Below are 20563 nucleotides of genomic sequence, written 5' to 3' on the forward strand. Positions count from 1 at the left end.
ATGCTGCATATTTGCACTCGTGTAGTGCATTTATTATATAATTAACACAAAAATCTGTTTATTAAGCACACAGTGGCATCTTGTTAATGAAACAACGAATGAACTACGTTACCCAGAGATCCAGTGAGGTGACGCACGGAGTCAGACGTAGAAAGAGATCCTATTGGTCGATGCTGTGCATGCGTTCAGTCGTGTTGTTGTCAGTGGCGGCAAGATGGCGACTCTCGGAGACGCATCAGCCCCGGGGGTTAATGGGTTAATACAACAGTTTACAGCCATAACTGGTAAATATTGACATTTCGCATTTGCGGGAATTTTTGCACAGGCCATTTCGCTTGAGTAAAACATGTGGTCTTTAGAAATGCTGTATGTAGGGAAGAATAATCGAGAGGCATCATCATTACTGCCCCCTCTGTCATGCAAAGGAAAGGGACTAACGAAAGAGCTAGCTGCTATCTCCACTTGCTTTAATATGTCTCTACATGTAAAAGAAAAGAAATCAGAACAGAAAAGTGGCGATCAGATGTAGACTAATTACTAAAGTATGCCGATGGTAATGTAAAACTCTCACGGACTGAACTTTGAGCATGTGATTGGAACGTTACTTGTGTTATTTCACCATCGCTACATGTAACACCTTAAAATTCAAACTAGATCAGTACTGCAGTGGGATTTTCATACTTCCCATTGGCAAATTGAAATGCTACAGGTTGATTATGTGTGTTTGGATGTTTCCGGCCACCGCGAATGTTTAACAACTTCAGCAAGTGTGTCTGTGAATATGAGCCACAGTCCACAATATGGCGGTTTGTGTAGGCTGATTCTCAATCAGTTATCCGTTTGGACTGTATGCTTCTCACAAGTCACATCTAAGTGAAAGGTACATACGAAACTGTGATGTCTACACGGACTGGGAATGTTCAGTTTAACTGTTGTTAGAAGTGTACACACTGGCTGCTCTAGAGCCTCGCATGATTATGTGTATCATTTGATAGTTTCGGTTCTGTTGGTCAGAAATACAAGCCATGTTAAGCAGCTCGCTACTTTTTTTGTAAAAGGTGAAAGATGGGCTGGTTGTGCGCATGCGCGCTCCGAAGGGGTGGGGTTTAAGAACTGAAACGAGCGAGAGAGTCCAGCAGCTCGCGCTGCTTCTATGCGTTTACAACGTCATATTTCAGAATTAACCTAAGCATTTTGTTTAAATCCTCCCTGTTTTCGCGTAATGCCAATAAACATATAATGTGATCTTCATAAACCTATAAGGGACCGAGCAAACGAGATATTTATATAACTAATGAATAGTGTAATTTCTTAATGTCGGCTTCTTTGACATTTTTTACATACCATCCATACATATATAAACATACCATAGTTATTACACAATTTTCAGCTTATGTAATAGTTTTATTTCGCCTGTTTACAACAGCTTGTCTCTGGGGCAGTACCCTTAAAAGGACATATTTGTACCTTTTTTACCACAAAAAGGTTATACATATATTTCCATTTACAAATTCACCTCTTGAAGTACATCTGCTCTTTTTTTTCTCCCAGTGTGTTTGGGGGAATAATAAATCTTTGCATGTGTATGTTTGTTTGCAGGAGCCACAGAGAGTGTAGGAAAGCATATGTTGGAAGCATGTAACAATAACCTAGAGATGGCCGTCACCATGTTTCTAGATGGAGGGGGCATCGCAGAGGAACCCAGCACGAGCGCCAGTTCAGCCGGAGCCTCCAGCAGCAGACACCCCCCTGCAGAGTGAGTGGCAGTCTTTCTCAAGCAGCATTATGGTGTTTGTAAGTCACTGCATGCTCTGTGCTCTGAGTTTGATTGTTGTGTCCTCCTCTCTGTCAGAGATGACGTGCGAGCACCCATTCCTCAGAAGCAAGACATTCTGGTGGAGCCAGAGCCCTTGTTTGGAGGTATGGAGCCCTTGTAATGGTCACATGACATGCAAGTAAATGGATAAAATGGTGTTTTATTTTGACTTTGTAGCTGAACTCTAAAGTAGATTCACTCAGTCTGCATTACATTCACACTGGTATTAGGAACCCAATCCAAATTAATAATAATCATTATCATCAAAATAATAATACGTTATTGTTATGTTTTAACTCTAATCATAAAAACAATGACAGAACTATATTACGGTTGTAAATTACAATTGTTCTGTAAAATAAAATAAACGAATAGTGATGCACCAAAATATTTTTTTTATAGAAACACAGAAACCAAAATAAAAGCTAGAAACTGCAACTGTAAATGTTTATATAATAAATAATCAATTAATTCATCAAATGTATTTAATAATCAACACTCAAATAAAAACTGTTATATATAATTATTTAAACGTTTTAAATATGTAATTTTCTCCTCCAATTCATTGTTGAAATATAAACATTTAAACAGTGTCATACATTAAATAATGAAGACAACAGGTTAAGTAAAAAATATAATGACAATGTAATATATTGCATATAAGCATAAGGATTTGAGGAAGTTTGACAAGGGCCAAATTGTGATGGCTAGACGACTGGGTCAGAGCATCTCCAAAACTGCAGCTCTTGTGGGGTGTTCCCGGTCTGCAGTGGACAGTATCTGTCAAAAGTGGTCCAAGGAAGGAACAGTGGTGAACCAGAGACAGGGTCATAGGCGGCCAAGGCTCATTGATGTACGTGGGGAGCGAAGGCTGGCCCGTGTAGTCCTATCAAACAGACGAGCTACTTTAGCTCAAATTGCTCAAGAAGTGTATGCTGGTTCTGATAGAAAGGTGTTAGAATACACACCCCATCGCAGTTTGTTGTGTATGGGGCTGTATAGCTGCAGACCAGTCAGGGTGCCCATGCTGACCCCTGTCAACGTCCGAAAGTGCCAACTGTGGGCACTTGAGCATCAGAACTGGACCACAGAGCAATGGAAGAAGGTGGCCTGGTCTGATGAATCACGTTTTCTTTTACTTGGATGGCCGGGTGCATGTGCATCACTTACCTGGGGAACACATGGCACCAGGATGCACTATGGGAAGAAGACAAGCCGACGGAGGCAGTGTGTTGTAGGGGTGGGAATCTTTTACCATCTCACGATTCAATTCGATTCCGATTCTTGAAGCCACGATTCGATTCATAATCGATTTTCGATTCAAAACGATTCGATTTTATCCATAATGATTTCTAATCGGGTTTCTGATCATGATCTACTCTCATCTGCTTTGCTATACAGAATGACAAACGAAGACATTAAAGTGTCTTTTTCACATTTATTAAGTTCAATTCTCAGGAAAGTGCCTTTGTCTGGTTCTCAATTGCTACTCATTAGTAGCTAGCTATAAAATAAGTTGGAACAAAAATAAAGTGCTTCTTCAAAATACAAAATGGTTGAAAGTAGATGCATTTCCCAGGAAAGTTGCAGTTTACCACAAATATCATGTAGAACACAACCGGTGAAGACAAAAAAAATCTATTTCTCAGTCAGACAAAGTAACTTAAAGAATAACAAGTTATGAAAATAAAGTGCTGGGAGTTTCGTGAAACACTCCAGTGTGCGTTGGTCTGCAGCTTGCGGCTGACTCTGCTCCGTGTCGCTGAGCTCAGGGTGATGCCTAGTAATATGAGCCCGCGCATTTGTTGTGCTGCCGAAGTACTAACTACTTGGTCTTTATTTTGCAAAGCTTGCACACTGTGTGTGTCATGTCCAGCGCAGTGCTTCCAGGCATTCGGTAAAAACCGAAATGACGCCAAACTTTAGCTTTAAGTGAAGACGGGGCTGGTTGGATCTCCCTTTCATCCATATTTGCTTCCTCTCTGTTTTAGTGATTTGCCGCGCTCGTTCAAAAACTGGCTGCGTGGTGATGTCCAGACGTTGCGTATAGGCTAGTTACAAAATGGAGGCGAACAGCCAGCTGATTTTATTAATTTATTAAATCGATTCTTGGACATTTCAGATCGATTCTGAATCGTTGCAAATGAGAATCTAGATTCTTCTGTGAATCGATTTTTTGGCACACCCCTATAATGCTTTGGCCAATGTTCTGCTGGGAAACCTTGGGCCCTGCCATCCATGTGGATGTTACTTTGACACGTACCACCTACCTAAGCATTGTTGCAGACCATGTACACCCTTTCATGGAAACGGAATTCGCTTGTGGCTGTGGCCTCTTTCAGCAGGATAATGCACCCTGCCTCAAAGCAAAAATGGTTCAGGAATGGTTTGAGGAGCACAAGTTTGAGGTGCTGACTTGGCCTCCAAATTCCTCAGCGCTCAATCCAATCCAGCATCTGTGGGATGTGCTGAACAAACAAGTACGATCCATGGATGCCCCACCACGCAACTTACAGGACTTAAAGGATCTGCTGCTAACATCTTGGTGCCAGATACCACAATACACCTTCAGGGGTCTAGTGGAGTCCATGCCTTGACGGGTCAGGGCTGTTTTGGCAGCAAAAGGGACACGCACACAATATTAGGAATATTCATAATGTTATGCCTGATCAGTGTACATGTATTTAGCAAAATACTCCTCTCTGGAGTTCTTTCTTTTTTTCTAGTTGACTAGTTGGTAGTATTAACTGAGGAGATTATCAGTTTTTGTGAGGTCCATGTTGCCGCTTGAACTACAACGATCTGTCACGCCACATTTAAGAGCATCAAAACAACATACATTTTTTAGATTTTCCTTATAAAACTGACATAATTTGAAAGTTTCATATCAAAAGCACTAAGCTTATTAAAAATATTGGATGGGAGGCATGCTAAAAATAATGTTTAGCTAAATTTTGTTCTCGCATCAACAGACAACAGCATAGACTAAAAGATCTCAGTTCATCAAAATTAATCTTTTAAAAAAGAAGCTTGTCTGCTCAACCTATACCGTCCACACAGTTGACTTTTACCTGTTGTAGTTTATCCACTTTGTGTGCACAGAATAGACACTGACAGTCAAAACATGCCATCAGAGAAGCACTAATTAACACAGTTTCGGTTAATGATTTCACCCTTGAAACTGAAAATTCATCTTCGGTTGTCGAAATTTTGGTGCATCCCTACTTATATTCCCTACCTATTTCTAATATTCAGGCTTTAAAGGCACACTATGTAGTTTTTCGCCGCTAGAGGTCGCCTATTCAAAACAAAGGCGTAGCTTGATGACGCCAAGATTGAACGCTTTTGGGAGTTGTCGTCTTCACTTCACAGCCGGTGGAAAAGAATCACGGGACGGGACTCGGGCAGAAATCATGTTCTTGAGATTTATTAATGTTGTAGTATGAAGCAGAGCAGGGCCCAGTGCTGTGGGAGCTGAATGCTGTCGCTAGAGCGATTGCTAATGAGAGCGTGACGCACGGCTCGACAGCAGTGGAGCTTTTATTATGACACAATCATCGCTTTCGCTTCTTCCGATTAAGCGTATGTGGGGTAACGCAGTGCTTTATCATATTAAATACATTTGAGTGTGTTGAAAATTGTTATAACGTTACTCTATGCGTTCGCTCTGTGGCTGCTATGAGACACTTGTTGCACACTGCAGTAAGCTAGACCGATATTAGAATATCATATTAATAAATGCTTGTTGGCTTGTGTTGCTAAATTGCATGCAACTAATTTTAAAGGGGGGGTGAAACACTCATGTCAATCTTGAGTACCTATAAAGTAGTATTGCATCCTTCATATCTCCGAAAAGTCTTTAGTTTTATTATATATATAAAAGTACAGATACGCTGTACTGAGTCTTTCAAACATCCTTAAACGTGGATAAAAAAAACGTTATCCTAAATAAACCATTGAGATCAGTCAGATTTAGCCATACATATATGATCCAGAATCAGATCTAGAGGCTGAAATTGAACAGGAGAAGAAGCAACGACGACTACAGCAGGACGTCTCTATGTGGAATGTACTGTAACTGTAACATATACTTGCTTAGCGGCTTGTCATGCTCGCGAGTTTTACAACATTTTTGTGTGTTTACTCATGGTTTATGAGGACATAATTTGGTTTATGGACTGTATGCGATTTAATGTTTGCAGTACTAGTCAGACTAGTGCGTGTTTACATAGAAAAACAATGGAATAGTAGGGCATTTGAATGTAAGAGTTGATAGCTAATAACACAAAGACATTTGAAGCAGATTTACTCACCGCCTGGTTCAAACATACGACCGTGAACCTTAATCGCTGGGACTGCTCCATCTTTCAGCATTAGACGAGATACAAATCCGGAGATGAACGGTACCTTGTTTATAAACCATCGTCACCGAAATTCAGGGAACAAACAAAAACACAACTCCGTTGCTGCTCCGGAAAAACAAACTCCATCCACTGTCCCATTAACGCTGGGTTCTTTGGGAAGCTGTGCAGGGTTGTCTTGCCCTCACAACCAAAAAACACACTTCTTTGGTGACATTGTTGATTTCGTGAAGTCCTGTGACTGAAGCGCAGCCAGCTTCCCTAAAGCGGTTGCTCTCTCGCTCTAGTTGCACGCGCGCCCTTTTGGGAGAAGGACATTCCGCCCTATCTGACGTCAGATAGACCCATACTCTAAAAAAACTTTCCGAAACTTATGAGAAACTGGAAGGAGTATTTTTGCCACAGAAATACTCCATCAAACGTCCAACTTAAAAAAAAAAAAAAAAAAAAACTTTGTCCATGTTTAGCATGGGAATCCAAGTCTTTAACAGTGTAAAAAGCTCTGTATGCATGAAACAGCATTTCACCCCCCCTTTAAAACATATTGTGTGAGGAGAAAATGCTGTAATACTGTACAGTAATTCGTTTTCTGTCTATAAATGTATCCAAACAAATGTTTCCTTGTCTAATACAACATAATATATTAAGCATATTTGGTGTTTCTATGGTTTCTACAAAATAAAACCGGAAATCGAGGGTAATGCGGGTATGATGTCATTGATAGACGACGCATGGACACGGTCCATGTCCTGGTTAAAATTGCTTATTTCTCTGGATTTAAATATTCTTGGAAACATTTGCGATAATGTAAGCACACAAGTCAACAAAATATATAACTCTTCTAGTGGTTTTGGATATTTTAATCCAAAAATATTACGTATTGTGCCTTTTAATTTTGTAAACTTCTGTCCACAAAAATGGTTCCAATTGTGCGGAAAAAAAAATTCCCAAATTTTTTTCTTAAAACTACCATTTTACTTTCGATATAATCAATTATTAGCTTTTCATCCCTTATGAACTCTCAGGGGGTTGTGTTAACATAAGCTAATATATATCGTTTTTACAGTACCAAAGAGGCGTAGGCCAGCACGATCAATCTTTGATGGATTTCGGGATTTTCAGACTGAAACCAGTAAGTATATGTGATGCATTCTGATGGTTTCATTCAGCACACACGGTCTAGTTCATCCTCTGAAACCCTGCTGTTGTGTTGTGAATCTTTAGTCCGACAGGAGCAGGAGTTGAGAAACGGAAGTGCAATGGACAAGAAGCTGAGCACTCTAGCCGATCTGTTCCGTCCTCCCATTGAACTCATGCACAAAGGCAGCTTTGAGACGGTAAGGTCTATGACTGCTTTAGTACACCTATTAGTATTACTAGTAACGCTTCCAGTAATTGGCTAATTCACATGTTTCAGCCCTCTATGTCATTAAGTTCAAACTTTGTCAGCATAGTAATGTTTTTTGTTCCTGGCAAAGAACAAGTCAAGCCCTGCAAATCAGGGAGTGTCCAAACAGAACTGAAATCAGGCTGGGTGGAATCAGTGGACAAGTCCTTAAAGGAATGTTCCTGGTTCAATACAAGTTCAGCCTTTTTGAACGCATCTGTGACTGACAGACTTCGCAAGTGAGCCAAGACTATTAAAATATACATTTTATTTGATTTATTCTTTTGAGTTTTTTAAGAAATATAGCTATTTTATAATTATATATATTTTTTTACATCTATGAGTAGGGTTGGGTATCGTGTTTTTTTGTTTTCGTTTTTTTTTTTACGATACCGGTGACAAACCGATACTTTTAAAACGGTACCGGTGCCTAAACCAAAAAAAAAAAAAAGATTTTCTTTAAATGGAACAATTTATTAAAAGTATAAAGTATACTTAAATATATAAATATAAATGGATACAAAACACAATTTACTTGACATATTCACAGTAAAACCTAAGCCACCTAACCCAACTACAATGGGCCTAATTTAACACTAAATAACAGTTACAGTAATAACAGTAAAGTAGTCTGTATTCTTGGTATGCCACAAACCAGCTTCAAGGTTCAGCTTTATTTTGAAATATGACCATATTCTCTGGCTAAATAATTTTAGAACGCATCGCCTTGTTTCCATGGCGTAGCATCATGCTTCTCACATGACACACAGCAGCCGCAATAGTGCTATGGCAGCTGTATCGGTTTTACTTCTTTTTTTCTTTTTTATTCAAAATATTCACAAACTTGTTAACAATGTCATGAACTATTTGATATTCTGATTTTCAAATATGTGTGAGTGAATGTGTTTTGTCATTGAAAACCCTTTATAATGATCATGTTAGTTGATCTATAATGCGCGATGGGCGCCGCCATGTTATTTTGCGCCTCAGAGAATCGGATCTGTCGGATTTCACGTAAATTCATCCACATCTCACAAAATACATGAAAGTAAGTGACTGCTGCTGAACTGGGAGAAGAATAGAGTAAACTATAGTTACTGTATAATGTGTATCTGATATGAATAAAACACACAGTCAAATTATAACTGTCTGAAAGGATTGTCATTGCCACTTCCATAGACATCAGTGTGTATTTTTTGCTAGTAATTATGTGCTTTTAAATGTCTGAAACCTAAAATAAATATTATGTAGCTGAAAACACTGAATAGTTGTGATATGTGACGAGCGCTGAGCGTGTCTGTCTCTGGCTCGTCCCCAGCCAAAAGGCGAAAGCACGTTTGAATTTAAGTGGCACTGAAATGAGGCACCGAAATCTGCGTTCTGATTCGGTCCGATTACATACCGGTTATATTGGTAGGCACCGGGTTTCCGGTACTCAACCCTATCTATGAGTTATATTTGTCTCAAAGAGAACTGCATTCGGGATTGCGTGGTGTCTGAGAGGTGTCTTTCTGGGTGCGTATTTCGGGTGTGTGTCCGTCAGCAAAAGTATAAGCTGCATTTTTCTGCTTTTTAGTTTGTATTGGATCTGGAACATTCCTGCAAGTCAAGCCATTATTTCCCACTATCTGTATTAACTGTTTCCCACAATATATATTTCTCACTTCAGGCAAAAGACTCCGGTCAGCTTGAAAATAAATGGCTGATGATCAACATTCAAAATGTCCAGGATTTTGCCTGTCAGTGTCTAAACCGAGACGTGTGGAGCAATGATGCTGTGAAAACCATCATCAGAGAACACTTCATATTCTGGCAGGTAAACTTACACAGACATGAATGTCTTCTGTCTCTGTATCTTCCATGACATGACTTGACTTGTGAATGTGAGCTGTTGAATTGTTTAGGTAAGCTGTGTTTGCTTATAGGTTTACCATGACAGTGAGGAAGGCCAGAGGTACATTCAGTTTTACAAGCTTAACAAATTCCCCTATATTTCTATCTTGGACCCCCGTACAGGTAAGACAAACAAGGCATTGCTGAATCACTCCTCCTCAATGTATCTTTTTGCTAGATTTATTACTTTTTCTGACTAAATGTTTGGATCAATGACATGATGCTAGTTTTTTTCTGGATCTATGCATTTATTTAACAATGAATTTCATAAAGACAATGACTTGAAGAGACCTTTTCTATAATGAGCCTGTTTTTGATTCCTGAATTTAAATTAATTTAAGTGGGCATAAAGTCAAAAATGCATCATAATAAATTAAATGATCCCAAGATATATATTTTATGACAATGCAAGGTTAGTAGAGTTTGTAAAATGATTAGCCAATAACGTAATTATATTTATGAATTAAAGGAGTACTTCACCGCTGGAAAGATGAATGTGTATTTAAATTGGGTCATTTATGTAGTAGAAATTAGGGGTGTAACGGTACACAAAACTGACGGTTCGGTACGTACCTCAGTTTTGAAGTCACGGTTCGGTACGGGTTCGGTACAGCAGTTTTACAAAATTGCGTTTTATTTATTTTTATTAAACAGTGGTTTACTGAAAAAAAGTGCCTGTACTTAAATTAATTAAATTATAACTAAAAGTTTATTGGAGATATTGCTGTAAACTATATAGGGAGCCCTTACCTGCACATTAATATTAAAGGTTTAACACTCAAATAACATAGTATGCAAACATGTAAACTTAACATAAGGCAGTTTTTGCATTAACTTCTAAATCTAATTATAAAAATTATAATTGTTGAAATATAATCATTTATACACTGTGTCTGTCATTTTCATGACCGGTTTATTTAAACATGCATGAAATAATCAAGATGTACATCATTAACAGTTTAAGTAGAATATAATGAATATATAGGCAAATATAGTGCATATATTAAGTGAAAGAGTAGATTTCTCTAGTGAATAAAATTCTGTGGACGCTGAATGACTGCCTGAGGTAAATGTGATGCTTCATTGTTTAGTTTACAAGCAGTTATATTGAGGTCTTTCCGCCGTTGAAACACTGATTGAGCGATTACACCACATATGATACGTGACAGTAAGTTGTAATGTATCCTCAACAACATACCTTCAGATGTTCATTCATGTTTATTCTTTAGGAAGAGATGATCGATCGCGTTCACAGATGATCGCATTCACGCGCGGCCGCTTGATCTGTGATCAGTCACGCCACATTAAAGAGCGTCAAAACGGCATTTATCGTTTGAATTTCGTGATAAAATGGACTGAATACTTAATATGTTCATGTGGGAACTCGGATTGAAGTGTGTTCCATGCTTAAAACAAGCCGACTGTTAACTGTTAAAGATTGCATTCGGTAACCGTTCGGTACACGCGTGCACCGAACCGAAAGCCCTGATTCGAAACGGTTCAGTACGATTACGTGTATCGTTACACTCCTAGTAGAAATGTGAAATTATTTTAGAAGTTTAGAAGCCAGAAAATGTATTTTTGGCTCATATGGATGAAAGACAACAATTCCCAGAAGAATGCACTTGCTTCGCTGCCCTACGAGGCCACTCCCAAGTCACGCCTACCGGTTACATCACTTGCCCACCGCGGCATCGCCCCCACCGTTGTTTTGATTTGTATAGTAATAAAAGCATTTAGTTCAGTTAGAGAACAGACATTGTAATTAAAAACTGAACGTGTCTGCTCAATACAGCACGAGCCGAATGAGCGTCGCAGCACAAACGCAGCAGGACATGAGTCAGATTTGATTCATCAGAGAGCAGGGAGCTGACAGACAAGATGATCGCGAAAGATTTGGTTTCAAATTGAAATGACCGCACAGTCATTCACAGTGCGTGTCCAGTCTGGCGCGTTTTCAGTTCATGCCTATGGAAGCTTAACTTTCATAGGAATTAATTGAAAACACTCGCTTTGCTCTACACCGCTCCGTTATGAATGTCCGTCCAGCCGTCTGTGTCTTACATTATGTGAGTGAGATCCCACCCCTATGGGCGGGTTGAAAACAACATGCAGAACTAGCTCCTACTACTGGCTGTAGTCTTTAGCCTGTGGCCAAAAAAGCCTCAGATGACGCAAAATGATGATATTTGCGTCATCGGAGGCTTTTTTCCAAACATAACATACATAAATATCTTGTCTCAGGGGGATATATTGGGGGGGGGGCACGATCATTCGAATATACTACCGGGTTTCTGTTGATACAAAGCTAATGCAATGCTATTACAATGCTAATCGCTGAAGTAACCCTTTAACCATGCTAAAATATATGCAAAAACTTACTTGTACTTGATTTTATGACATTTTAAAGTTATTAAATAAATAAAAAATAAAAAAAATCTTTGAAAACCATACTTGTCATTTGACATTTTTAACATATTGTATAATTTAACACTAACATTTTCCATAATTATTGATAAATGTTTATCTTGCATATCAAGCTGGTTTTGCTACAGTTCATGTGTAATTTGAAATCGCAAAGAATTTCTCTTTTTTTAATGAATAAAAAAAGTGGACGGCATAGTAATAACATTGTAGTAACATGGTAACAATCACACCTTTGAAATGTTTAATTCATTAATGAAAATGGTTCATCAATACAATATGGTTTTAATTTAAAAATATTAAGTTAAAACTCTTTAATAAGCTTATGTTCCACTGGGTCAAAACTGTGTGGAAAAAAGTGTGCAGGTTTTTTTATGCATTATGAGGGTGAAGATGAATGATTAAAAATGTTTGCAATGTATTTAAGTGCTTCTGGTTATTGTCTGAAATTCAGAGTTTTTCAGTATTTTTATCTCTGACAAACAGGACAAAAGATGGTTGAGTGGAACCAGTTAGATGTGGCTTCGTTCCTGGATCAGGTCACAGGCTTCCTATCAGAGCACGGGCAGCTGGATGGGCAGTCCAGTCAACCTCCAGCCAAACGGGCTCGTTCTGTAAGTGTCCCCATTAAGGTTCTGGAGGTTCCGGAGAAAACATTTACGTATCTTTTCTTTAAATTGCAATCCTTTATGTGTCTATACAGGAGAGTTTGATAGATGCCAGTGAGGACAGTCAGTTAGAGGCAGCTATCCGGGCTTCTCTTCAAGAAACACATTATGAGTCCACCCAAGAGAAGGCAGAGTCACGCTCAGATGATGATTCAGATGCCGAGCCTTTCTCTGACAGCGAGGGCCTGATCTCAGTGGATGGTTCGGATAATGAGGTCGGTGGAGGGGAGGAATCTTTAGATGGACACATCTCTGCAGAGATCGCTCCTCCCACCAGGCCAGACAGCCCAGTCCATCACAGGAAGTCTCCGCACAAAGAGTTGTGCCACAGGAAAGAGGAGAGTAAGAAGAATCACCTAGAGCCGGTTGGATTCAGTCACAGTCAGACAGGACAAACAGAGTCCCAACAGCGGATGGGAGAAAACCACAGATCAACATTACACCAGCCCTCAGAACCTGCCGGCACCAGCACAGCAGATCCAGACGACAACGGTATATGGCTTTACTGTTATGTCAGATGTCTGTTTCATCTTTGGGCGAACTAGCTCTTTAAGCCAATTCTCTCATTATTTACTCACCCTCTTTCCTGATTGCAGTTATATTCTCCACAGAACATAAAACGACATTGTTGAACATATTGGCCGTTCCTGTGAAACTACTAATAGCTCTACAAAAGTAGTTCATATGACATGTGCATTATAATCCAAGTGCTCTAAAGTCAACTTTGTGTGAGAAACCCACTGAAATTTAAGTCTTTATTCTCTGATAATCTTCCCCCCAATGAACTGTCAATTTGAGAACCATTATGACCGTATAGCGACAGTGAGCTGATCGTGAGAACCGAAGCAATCCTGTTTGTGAATTAATCATTCTTTTGAGTCAGATAAGAACTAGTTGATCAAAATTCCAAATCGGACTGAAAGATTAGTTCACAAACCCGTTTGCGAGTTTAACGGTTGATTCAGTGATCCAATCATATGCAGTTTGTGTGCTAACAGCTCACTGAAGAGGAAAATTAATGACTTAAATTTCAGTCTGCTTCTCACACAAATCTATTGGATAGCTGTAGATAGAAGACTTGCATTAGAGCACACAAGTCATATGGCTAGCTTGTGTAGGTTTTGTTCTGTCATTTTTGGAGCTGTCATATGTGGAATAGAGCTGACCTTTAAACATGTCCTTTTATGTTCTGCAGAAAAACTAACGTACAGGTTTAGAATGACATTTGTCAACTGTCACTTTTAAAGGATTTGAACTTTTTTACATGGCAATAATATTCAGAGAGAATGTAGTAATAATAAATGTACTAAAACAACTCTGTCCGCAGGTCCAAAGGCCCGCTTAATGCTGCGATATCCAGATGGCCAGAGGGAACAGATAGCATTGTCTGCGAAAGCTAAACTTATGGTGGGTAAAGCGTTTCACAATTTGTGTAGTTCATAGGTGTCACACTTTTTACCATTGCCGCCATTGATTACTAGGCATGTAACAGTATCAAATTCATAACAGTATTGAATCACATTACACAAACAGGTTGAAAAAATAATCAAACTTCAGTGTTGTCCTTTTAATTAAGTTTAATCATTTTTTTTTTTCAAAAGACAAAAATAACCTTTAACATTTAAATACAATTAAACTGTATAAAGAAAACAAATGCAAAAGAATAAAGAAGAATTTTTAACCAATATCTAGATGTCTTGTCTGGGTTGGCATGTTTTGGTATAAGTGCAAACTAATGTTTGAAAATAAATATTAAGATTTTGAGCATTTTTGAATACGAAACATAGTGAATACAAGAATCGAATCAAATACAAAGATTATACAAAAATCTAAGTGGCTGTTTGAAAGCGTGTAAATACAGTTTGACTTTCAGAAAATGTGCAGTGTTGCTTTGTGGACCGGGGTATTTCCACATACTGTCAGAAAGCAAATTTGCATTTTCATTCCAGTTAATTTGTACGTTGTAATCGGTTGATGGAAAATAAATAATTCGGATAGTAAGGTATTTAGAATTATTCACAGTTTTTCAAGTGCCCACGATAACAAAAACGAGCATGTTCATTACTGCAATGTACCGTATTCCTGACTAACGGCACGTTTAGTTCCTACCAATTTATGTAAGGAGTAATTGACTCTGGGCTGTTAAAATTATACACACCCGAGGTGGCAAAGCCTGATTTCTTACGCATATAATCCCAAACCTCCATTGCTAATTCCAAAACATAATTTTAGAGCTAGCTATGGAGGCTTCAACCACTGATAGCAGACTAATGCAGTTATTAGAGCGAGAGAAAGAGAGAGAGAGAGATTGGTTAATCGTAAGGGAATACGTCTGTGCGTCTCTCAACAGTGTTCGGCAGCAGCGTTTCTACTGCTTCTACTAGGTTTATCTGCTTCCAGAACAGAGATGTTATTACATTTCTAGTGAGAAATGTATTGTAGCTTTTAAGTTGTTAAACTATTTTGCTGATAAATTCATCAGAGCAGCGCTGACTAGGGATGCACCAACTGTTCGGCAACTGAAAAATACGTGAAAAGATAGAATAAATTTGACAGAAAATTAGGTTTTTGATCATGCGATCAAATATATAGCAACCAGCGCGTGTATGAGAGAGGCGGGCACGCTTCTAAATGCAGCACATGTCGGAAGTGTGGAAGCATTAAGCCTTGTTTATACTTTAGTCTTGCTCCGTAGCGAGAGCATCCGCTGACTGCGCGCACGCCTTGTCCGCTTGGCACTCTGCGATGACGTCATTTTTGCTGCGCGCACCCTTGCGCTCGTGCGGACGCGTAGAATATAAACAAGGCTTAAAGAAGGCTTTAAAGTGAAAGACACAGAAAGGGCCGTTTGTAGACCCTGTTCTGCTGCATTGTCGAAGCACCCTCAAATGCAAGCAAGAGCACCCTCAGTTGATACTGTAATAATATATGTTTGTCAAATGAATCCATTTATAACGTGTTTTTGCAGCGTTGACATAGTTGTTGATCTCTTGTACGCAATGGCCAATGTGTTTAAAGTTAGTCAGACTCCACTCACTGCTCACCCGCCAGAGTTTTTATTCAGTGCGGAGATATACAGGCTTGCAAAACCTTTCATGAACAAACAAACACAATTTGATTATGATTTGATTGATACAGTGGGGCAAAAAAGTATTTAGTCAGCCACCAATTGTGCAAGTTCTCCCACTTAAAAAGATGAGAGAGGCCTGTAATTTTCATCATGGGTACACTTCAACTATGAGAGACAGAATGAGAAAAAAAATCACATTGTCTGATTTTTAAAGAATTTATTAGCAAATTATGGTGGAAAATAAGTATTTGGTCAATAACAAAAGTTCATCTCAAAACTTTGTTATATACCCTTTGTTGGCAATGACTAGGGCTGTGACGGTAGTAGTGCACGTGACCTGACACACTGTATGAAATGCAAAAAAAGTTTTGTATAGAATATAACATTTGCAATAGCAGTTGCTATTTATAACCTGTACCTTTTAGCTCTATGAGTTTTATAGACTAGCGTATAAAATAGCTAATTCATTAATCCTTCACACGCCATATATGGCGTTTCCTTTAGATGAGCGAGTTTGAGCGCGGCAAAATCCAGTTTCTTCTGCATTCCGCAAATTAATATCGTGTTGAGCAATGGACCTGGTTGGGAAACCAAATACTACATCGCCGATCTGGGATCATTTTGGATTTGTGCCTAACGAAAAAGGTGAACCTTTAAATAAGGATGAAGCCATTTGCCGGATTTGTAAAAACAAAATAAGTGTTAAATGGGCGAACACATCAAATCTCAAGAGCCATCTCCAATCATGCCATCCATCGGCGTTTGTACAATTTATGTCCCGTGAACGCAAACGCCCAGCTGGTGGTCAGGCTGGTATTGGAGAGGCTTTTCGCCAAACAGGCCAAATACAAACGAGAGAGTGACAAGTGGAAAATGCTGACAAGAGACGTGGCAACGTATTTGGTTGTGGAGAATGCGCCGCTCCGCACTGTGGAGAAACCAGCCTTCAAAAAAATGCTCCAGTCGTTCGACAAACAGTATGAATTGCCAAGCAAGAAATATTTTTCGAACACTGTAATTCCCCAGTTATACACAGAAACGAAGCAGAACATAATGGCTGAACTGCAAGAAAGTGTTTTCTTTTCCACCACTACTGATATGTGGTCCAGCATTAACATGACTCCATTTATGCGTCTGACCGTGCATTTCATTACCAATGAATGGAATCTGAAGAGCAGGTGCCTGCAGACTTCGTTCACACCCGAAAGCCACACGGCGGAAAATTTAGCTGAAACTCTCCGCTGTGCATTCAAGGAATGATGACCCACTTGTTTGGTGGCGGAACAATGAGGCAAGATACCCTCTCTTGGCCGCGGTTGCGAAAAAGTATCTATGCATATGCGCCACGAGCACACCATCTGAACGCGTATTTAGTGCTGCTGGAAATATCGTAACACCAATGCGGCCCTCTCTTAAACCGGACAATGTCAACATGTTAGTTTTTTTGTCAAAGAATTTAAAATCTAAATAGAAAAGCCAAGGTAGGCTTAAAGCATTTATGTTTACTAATTAGAAAGCTGAGTTCTAATTGTTTGCAGGCCTGCGCAGTTTTTATTCCCCTGCATGTTACGAATTCTGTTTGAAAGTTGCAACGATTTATAGTTTAATATTTAACTTTCTTATTTACCCGTTTATTTCACTTTATTATCTCTGATATTTATTTTATTTATTTAAATGTTAGCAGGCTGTGTTTCACTCAAGTGCTGTAATAAACAAGCACGTTTGTTAACCGATGTTTGAGCCTCATTTTTTAAATCTCACAATATATATACTTTTAAATGTGAATTGTTTTATTTAAAAGCAGACATTCAAGCTTTCTTTAAACATATGTTTCATGTTTGTGTGATAAGTAGGCTATAGCGCAGTATTTTAGTTCATTGTTTCAGTTTCAGTTTCATCCCCCACCCCGAACCCCACAAACACCGTGCCACCGCCAGTGGTTGATCAATAACCACCGCGGTGGTAAAAAACTGCCACCGTCACAGCCCTAGCAATGACAGAGGTCAAACGTTTTCTGTAAGTCTCCACAAGGTTTTCACACACTGTTGCTGGTAGTTTGGCCCATTCCTCCATGCAGATCTCCTCTAGAGCAGTGATGTTTTGGGGGCTGTCGCTGGGCAACATGGATTTTCAACTCCCTCCAAAGATTTTCTATGGGGTTGAGATCTGGAGACTGACTAGGCCACTCCAGGACCTTGAAATGCTTCTTACGAAGCCACTCCTTCGTTGCCCGGGCGGTGTGTTTGGGATCATAGTCATGCTGAAAGACCCAGCCACGTTTCATCTTCAATGCCCTTGCTGATGGAAGGAGGTTTTTACTCAAAATCTCACGATACATGGCCCCATTCATTCTTTCCTTTACACGGATCTGTCGTCCTGGTCCCTTTGCAGAAAAACAGCCCCAAAGCATGATGTTTCCACCCCCATGCTTCACAGTAGGTATGGTGTTCTTTGGATGCAACTCAGCATTCTTTCTCCTCCAAACACGACAAGTTGAGTTTTTACCAAAAAGTTCTATTTTGGTTTCATCTGACCAATCCTCTTCTGGATCATCCAAATGCTCTCTATCAAACTTCAGACGGGCCCGGACATGTACTGGCTTAAACAGGGGGACACGTCTGGCACTGCAGGATTTGAGTCCCTGGCGGCGTAGTGTGTTACTGATGGTAGCCTTTGTTACTTTGGTCCCAGCTCTCTGCAGGTCATTCACTAGGTCCCCCCATGTGGTTCTGGGATTTTTGCTCACCGTTCTTGTGATCATTTTGACCCCACAGGGTGAGATTTTGCGTGGAGCCCCAGATCGAGGGAGATTATCTGTTGTCTTGAATGTCTTCCATTTTCTAATAATTGCTCCAACAGTTGATTTCTTCACACCAAGCTGCTTACCTATTGCAGATTCAGTCTTCCCAGCCTGGTGCAGGTCTACAATTTTGTTTTTGGTGTCCTTTGACAGCTCTTTGGTCTTGGCCATAGTGGAGTTTGGAGTCTGACTGTTTGAGGTTGTGGACAGGTGTCTTTTATACTGATAACGAGTTCAAATGGGTGCCATTAATACAGGTAACGAGTGGAGGACAGAGGAGCCTCTTAAAGAAGTTACTGGTCTGTGAGAGCCAGAAATCTTGCTTTTTTGTAGGTGACTAAATACTTATTTTCCACCATAATTTACAAATAAATTCTTTAAAAATCAGACATGTGATGTGATCAAAATGTGATTTTTCTGGATTTTTTTTTTCTCATTCTGTATCTCATAGTTGAAGTGAACCTATGATGAAAATTACAGGCCTCTCTCATCTTTTTAAGTGGGAGAACTTGCACAATTGGTGGCTGACTAAATACTTTTTTTCCCCCACTGTATCATAATCAAATCATAATCAAATTGTGTTTGTTTGTTCATGAGAGGTTTTGGTAAGCCTGTATAACTCCGCACTGAATGAAAAATCTGGCGGTTTGAGCAGTGAGTGGAGTCTGACTAACTTTAAAAACATTGGCCATTGCGTACAAGAGATCAACAACTACTTTGCCCCACTGTACTTGTAGGCATAATAGGCCAAATATAAGATAAGATGGCCAAATAAAAATATTTACATTTTTTAGTTATATTGTGCTTTGTTTGTATGTCTACTGGAATGCTAAAAATGTTCAGTGTTAAATAAATATTTTGAAATTAATTTATTTTAAAAGCAAGACAAAATGGTAAAAAAGCTGATTTATGCAATGGTGAAAAAATTGGCAAAATAAATGAAAAAAAAAATAGAAAAAACGCGTTCGGTATTCGGCTTCAGCCAAGTGTTTTATTATTCGGCTTCGGCCAAGAATTTTCATTTCGTTGCATCCCTAGCACTGACAACAGGTTTCTTTGCAAGTGTGTGCGAAGTGATATGGAACTGTAATGCTGGAACTACTACTTTAATAATTGCACACCTTAGAATGTTCATCAATCAATCAGATTCAAGCATTCAGCATCCCCGTAGTATAAGAAAACAGAATTAAGGCTAAAAATGAAAAAAGCTTGCAACAAGATGTATATAATACAGAGACGGTGTTAAACACAAGCATTTCCAAATTTGTTGTAATGAATTTTGATTTAGTGATGATCTAATGTAAAAACTAAAAAGACAATTTGTACCCTTCATTTTTTTTCCTTTGTAGGCACTGGTGAGACACGTTCAGTCTAAGGGATTCCCCAACGAACGCTTCGAACTTGTCACCAACTTCCCCCGCCGAAGACTCGCTCATTTGGACTATGACATCACACTGCAGGACGCAGGACTGTGTCCGCAGGAGACTGTGTTTGTGCAGGAGAGAAATTAGCCCCTCCCAATGTAGATAAACCACACCCCCTTCTATCCTGTCACTTGTGCCCTAGAAAGACTGAATCGACTGTGCCCTGTTACCACTCGTCTTCTTCTTTTTTTTTTTTTTTTTTATAATAATAAGTCCAGGATACACAGAACATTTGATAGTTCATAGGGACCGTCCCCTGAGCTGCATTTGTCAACGTATTTATTTACAAACAACTCGGCACATCCCATCCTGTCTGGGTCTATTTCTTCAAGACTGTCCATGTTACATGAGTTACGCTCATTTTGATATGGAAGTTTAATCCCCAAAAGCTTTTACAGATGGCCTTGATATAAGGAAAACATTGTGTATCATGTGTATGCAAAGTTTCTAAGGACTGAACATCAGTTCCAAAATGCCTACAGTTCCTGTCAAAATCATTGGAGCAGGTTGGGATCCTGTTGAACATGGGTTCAGGTGATGAATTGGGGTGGATGCTTATTATTTAGAGGTAAACCCTCACATATCTCATCTGCAATGTGCAGGGACGAATGGAGTAGTGACATTTAGCTATAGTAAGTTTCTGTCTCCTTTTTTTATATACTGCATCATTTCCACAAAAAACTGATTCTCAAATATAATCATTGAAACAAAAGGGACAGC

At 39.2% G+C, this 20563-nt stretch overlaps 1 protein-coding gene across 2 annotated transcripts; it reads left to right on the forward strand.

The window, feature by feature from the left end:
• The first annotated feature begins 187 nt into the window (after window positions 1-187).
• On the forward strand, window positions 188-20065 carry ubxn7 (UBX domain protein 7). 2 transcript variants are annotated; one of them, XM_079818504.1, is made up of 11 exons: window positions 188-284; window positions 1600-1756; window positions 1853-1920; window positions 7244-7309; window positions 7402-7514; window positions 9234-9380; window positions 9490-9580; window positions 12368-12495; window positions 12585-13041; window positions 13877-13956; window positions 19769-20065. In XM_079818504.1, the coding sequence occupies exons 1-11, from the start codon at window positions 215-217 to the stop codon at window positions 19928-19930; spliced, it is 1539 nt and encodes a 512-aa protein (XP_079674630.1). In that variant the 5' UTR covers window positions 188-214; the 3' UTR covers window positions 19931-20065. The 2 variants fall into 2 exon arrangements, with proteins under 2 accessions (XP_079674630.1, XP_079674631.1); XM_079818505.1 differs by lacking the exon at window positions 7244-7309 and having other exon boundaries at window positions 194-284.
• The last annotated feature ends 498 nt before the right edge of the window (window positions 20066-20563 follow it).

The sequence above is a fragment of the Gobio gobio genome, assembly GCF_949357685.1.
Source record: "Gobio gobio genome assembly, chromosome: 6".
NCBI lineage: Eukaryota > Metazoa > Chordata > Actinopteri > Cypriniformes > Gobionidae > Gobio > Gobio gobio.

Excerpts from the sequence above, each read along its gene's own strand:
- ubxn7 (XM_079818504.1), top strand. The coding sequence starts at position 215 with ATGGCGACTCTCGGAGACGCATCAGCCCCGGGGGTTAATGGGTTAATA. Across the intron at positions 1,757-1,852 it reads AGCAGACACCCCCCTGCAGA|AGATGACGTGCGAGCACCCA; the intron begins GTGAGTGGCAGT and ends CCTCTCTGTCAG. Across the intron at positions 13,042-13,876 it reads AGCAGATCCAGACGACAACG|GTCCAAAGGCCCGCTTAATG; the intron begins GTATATGGCTTT and ends CTCTGTCCGCAG.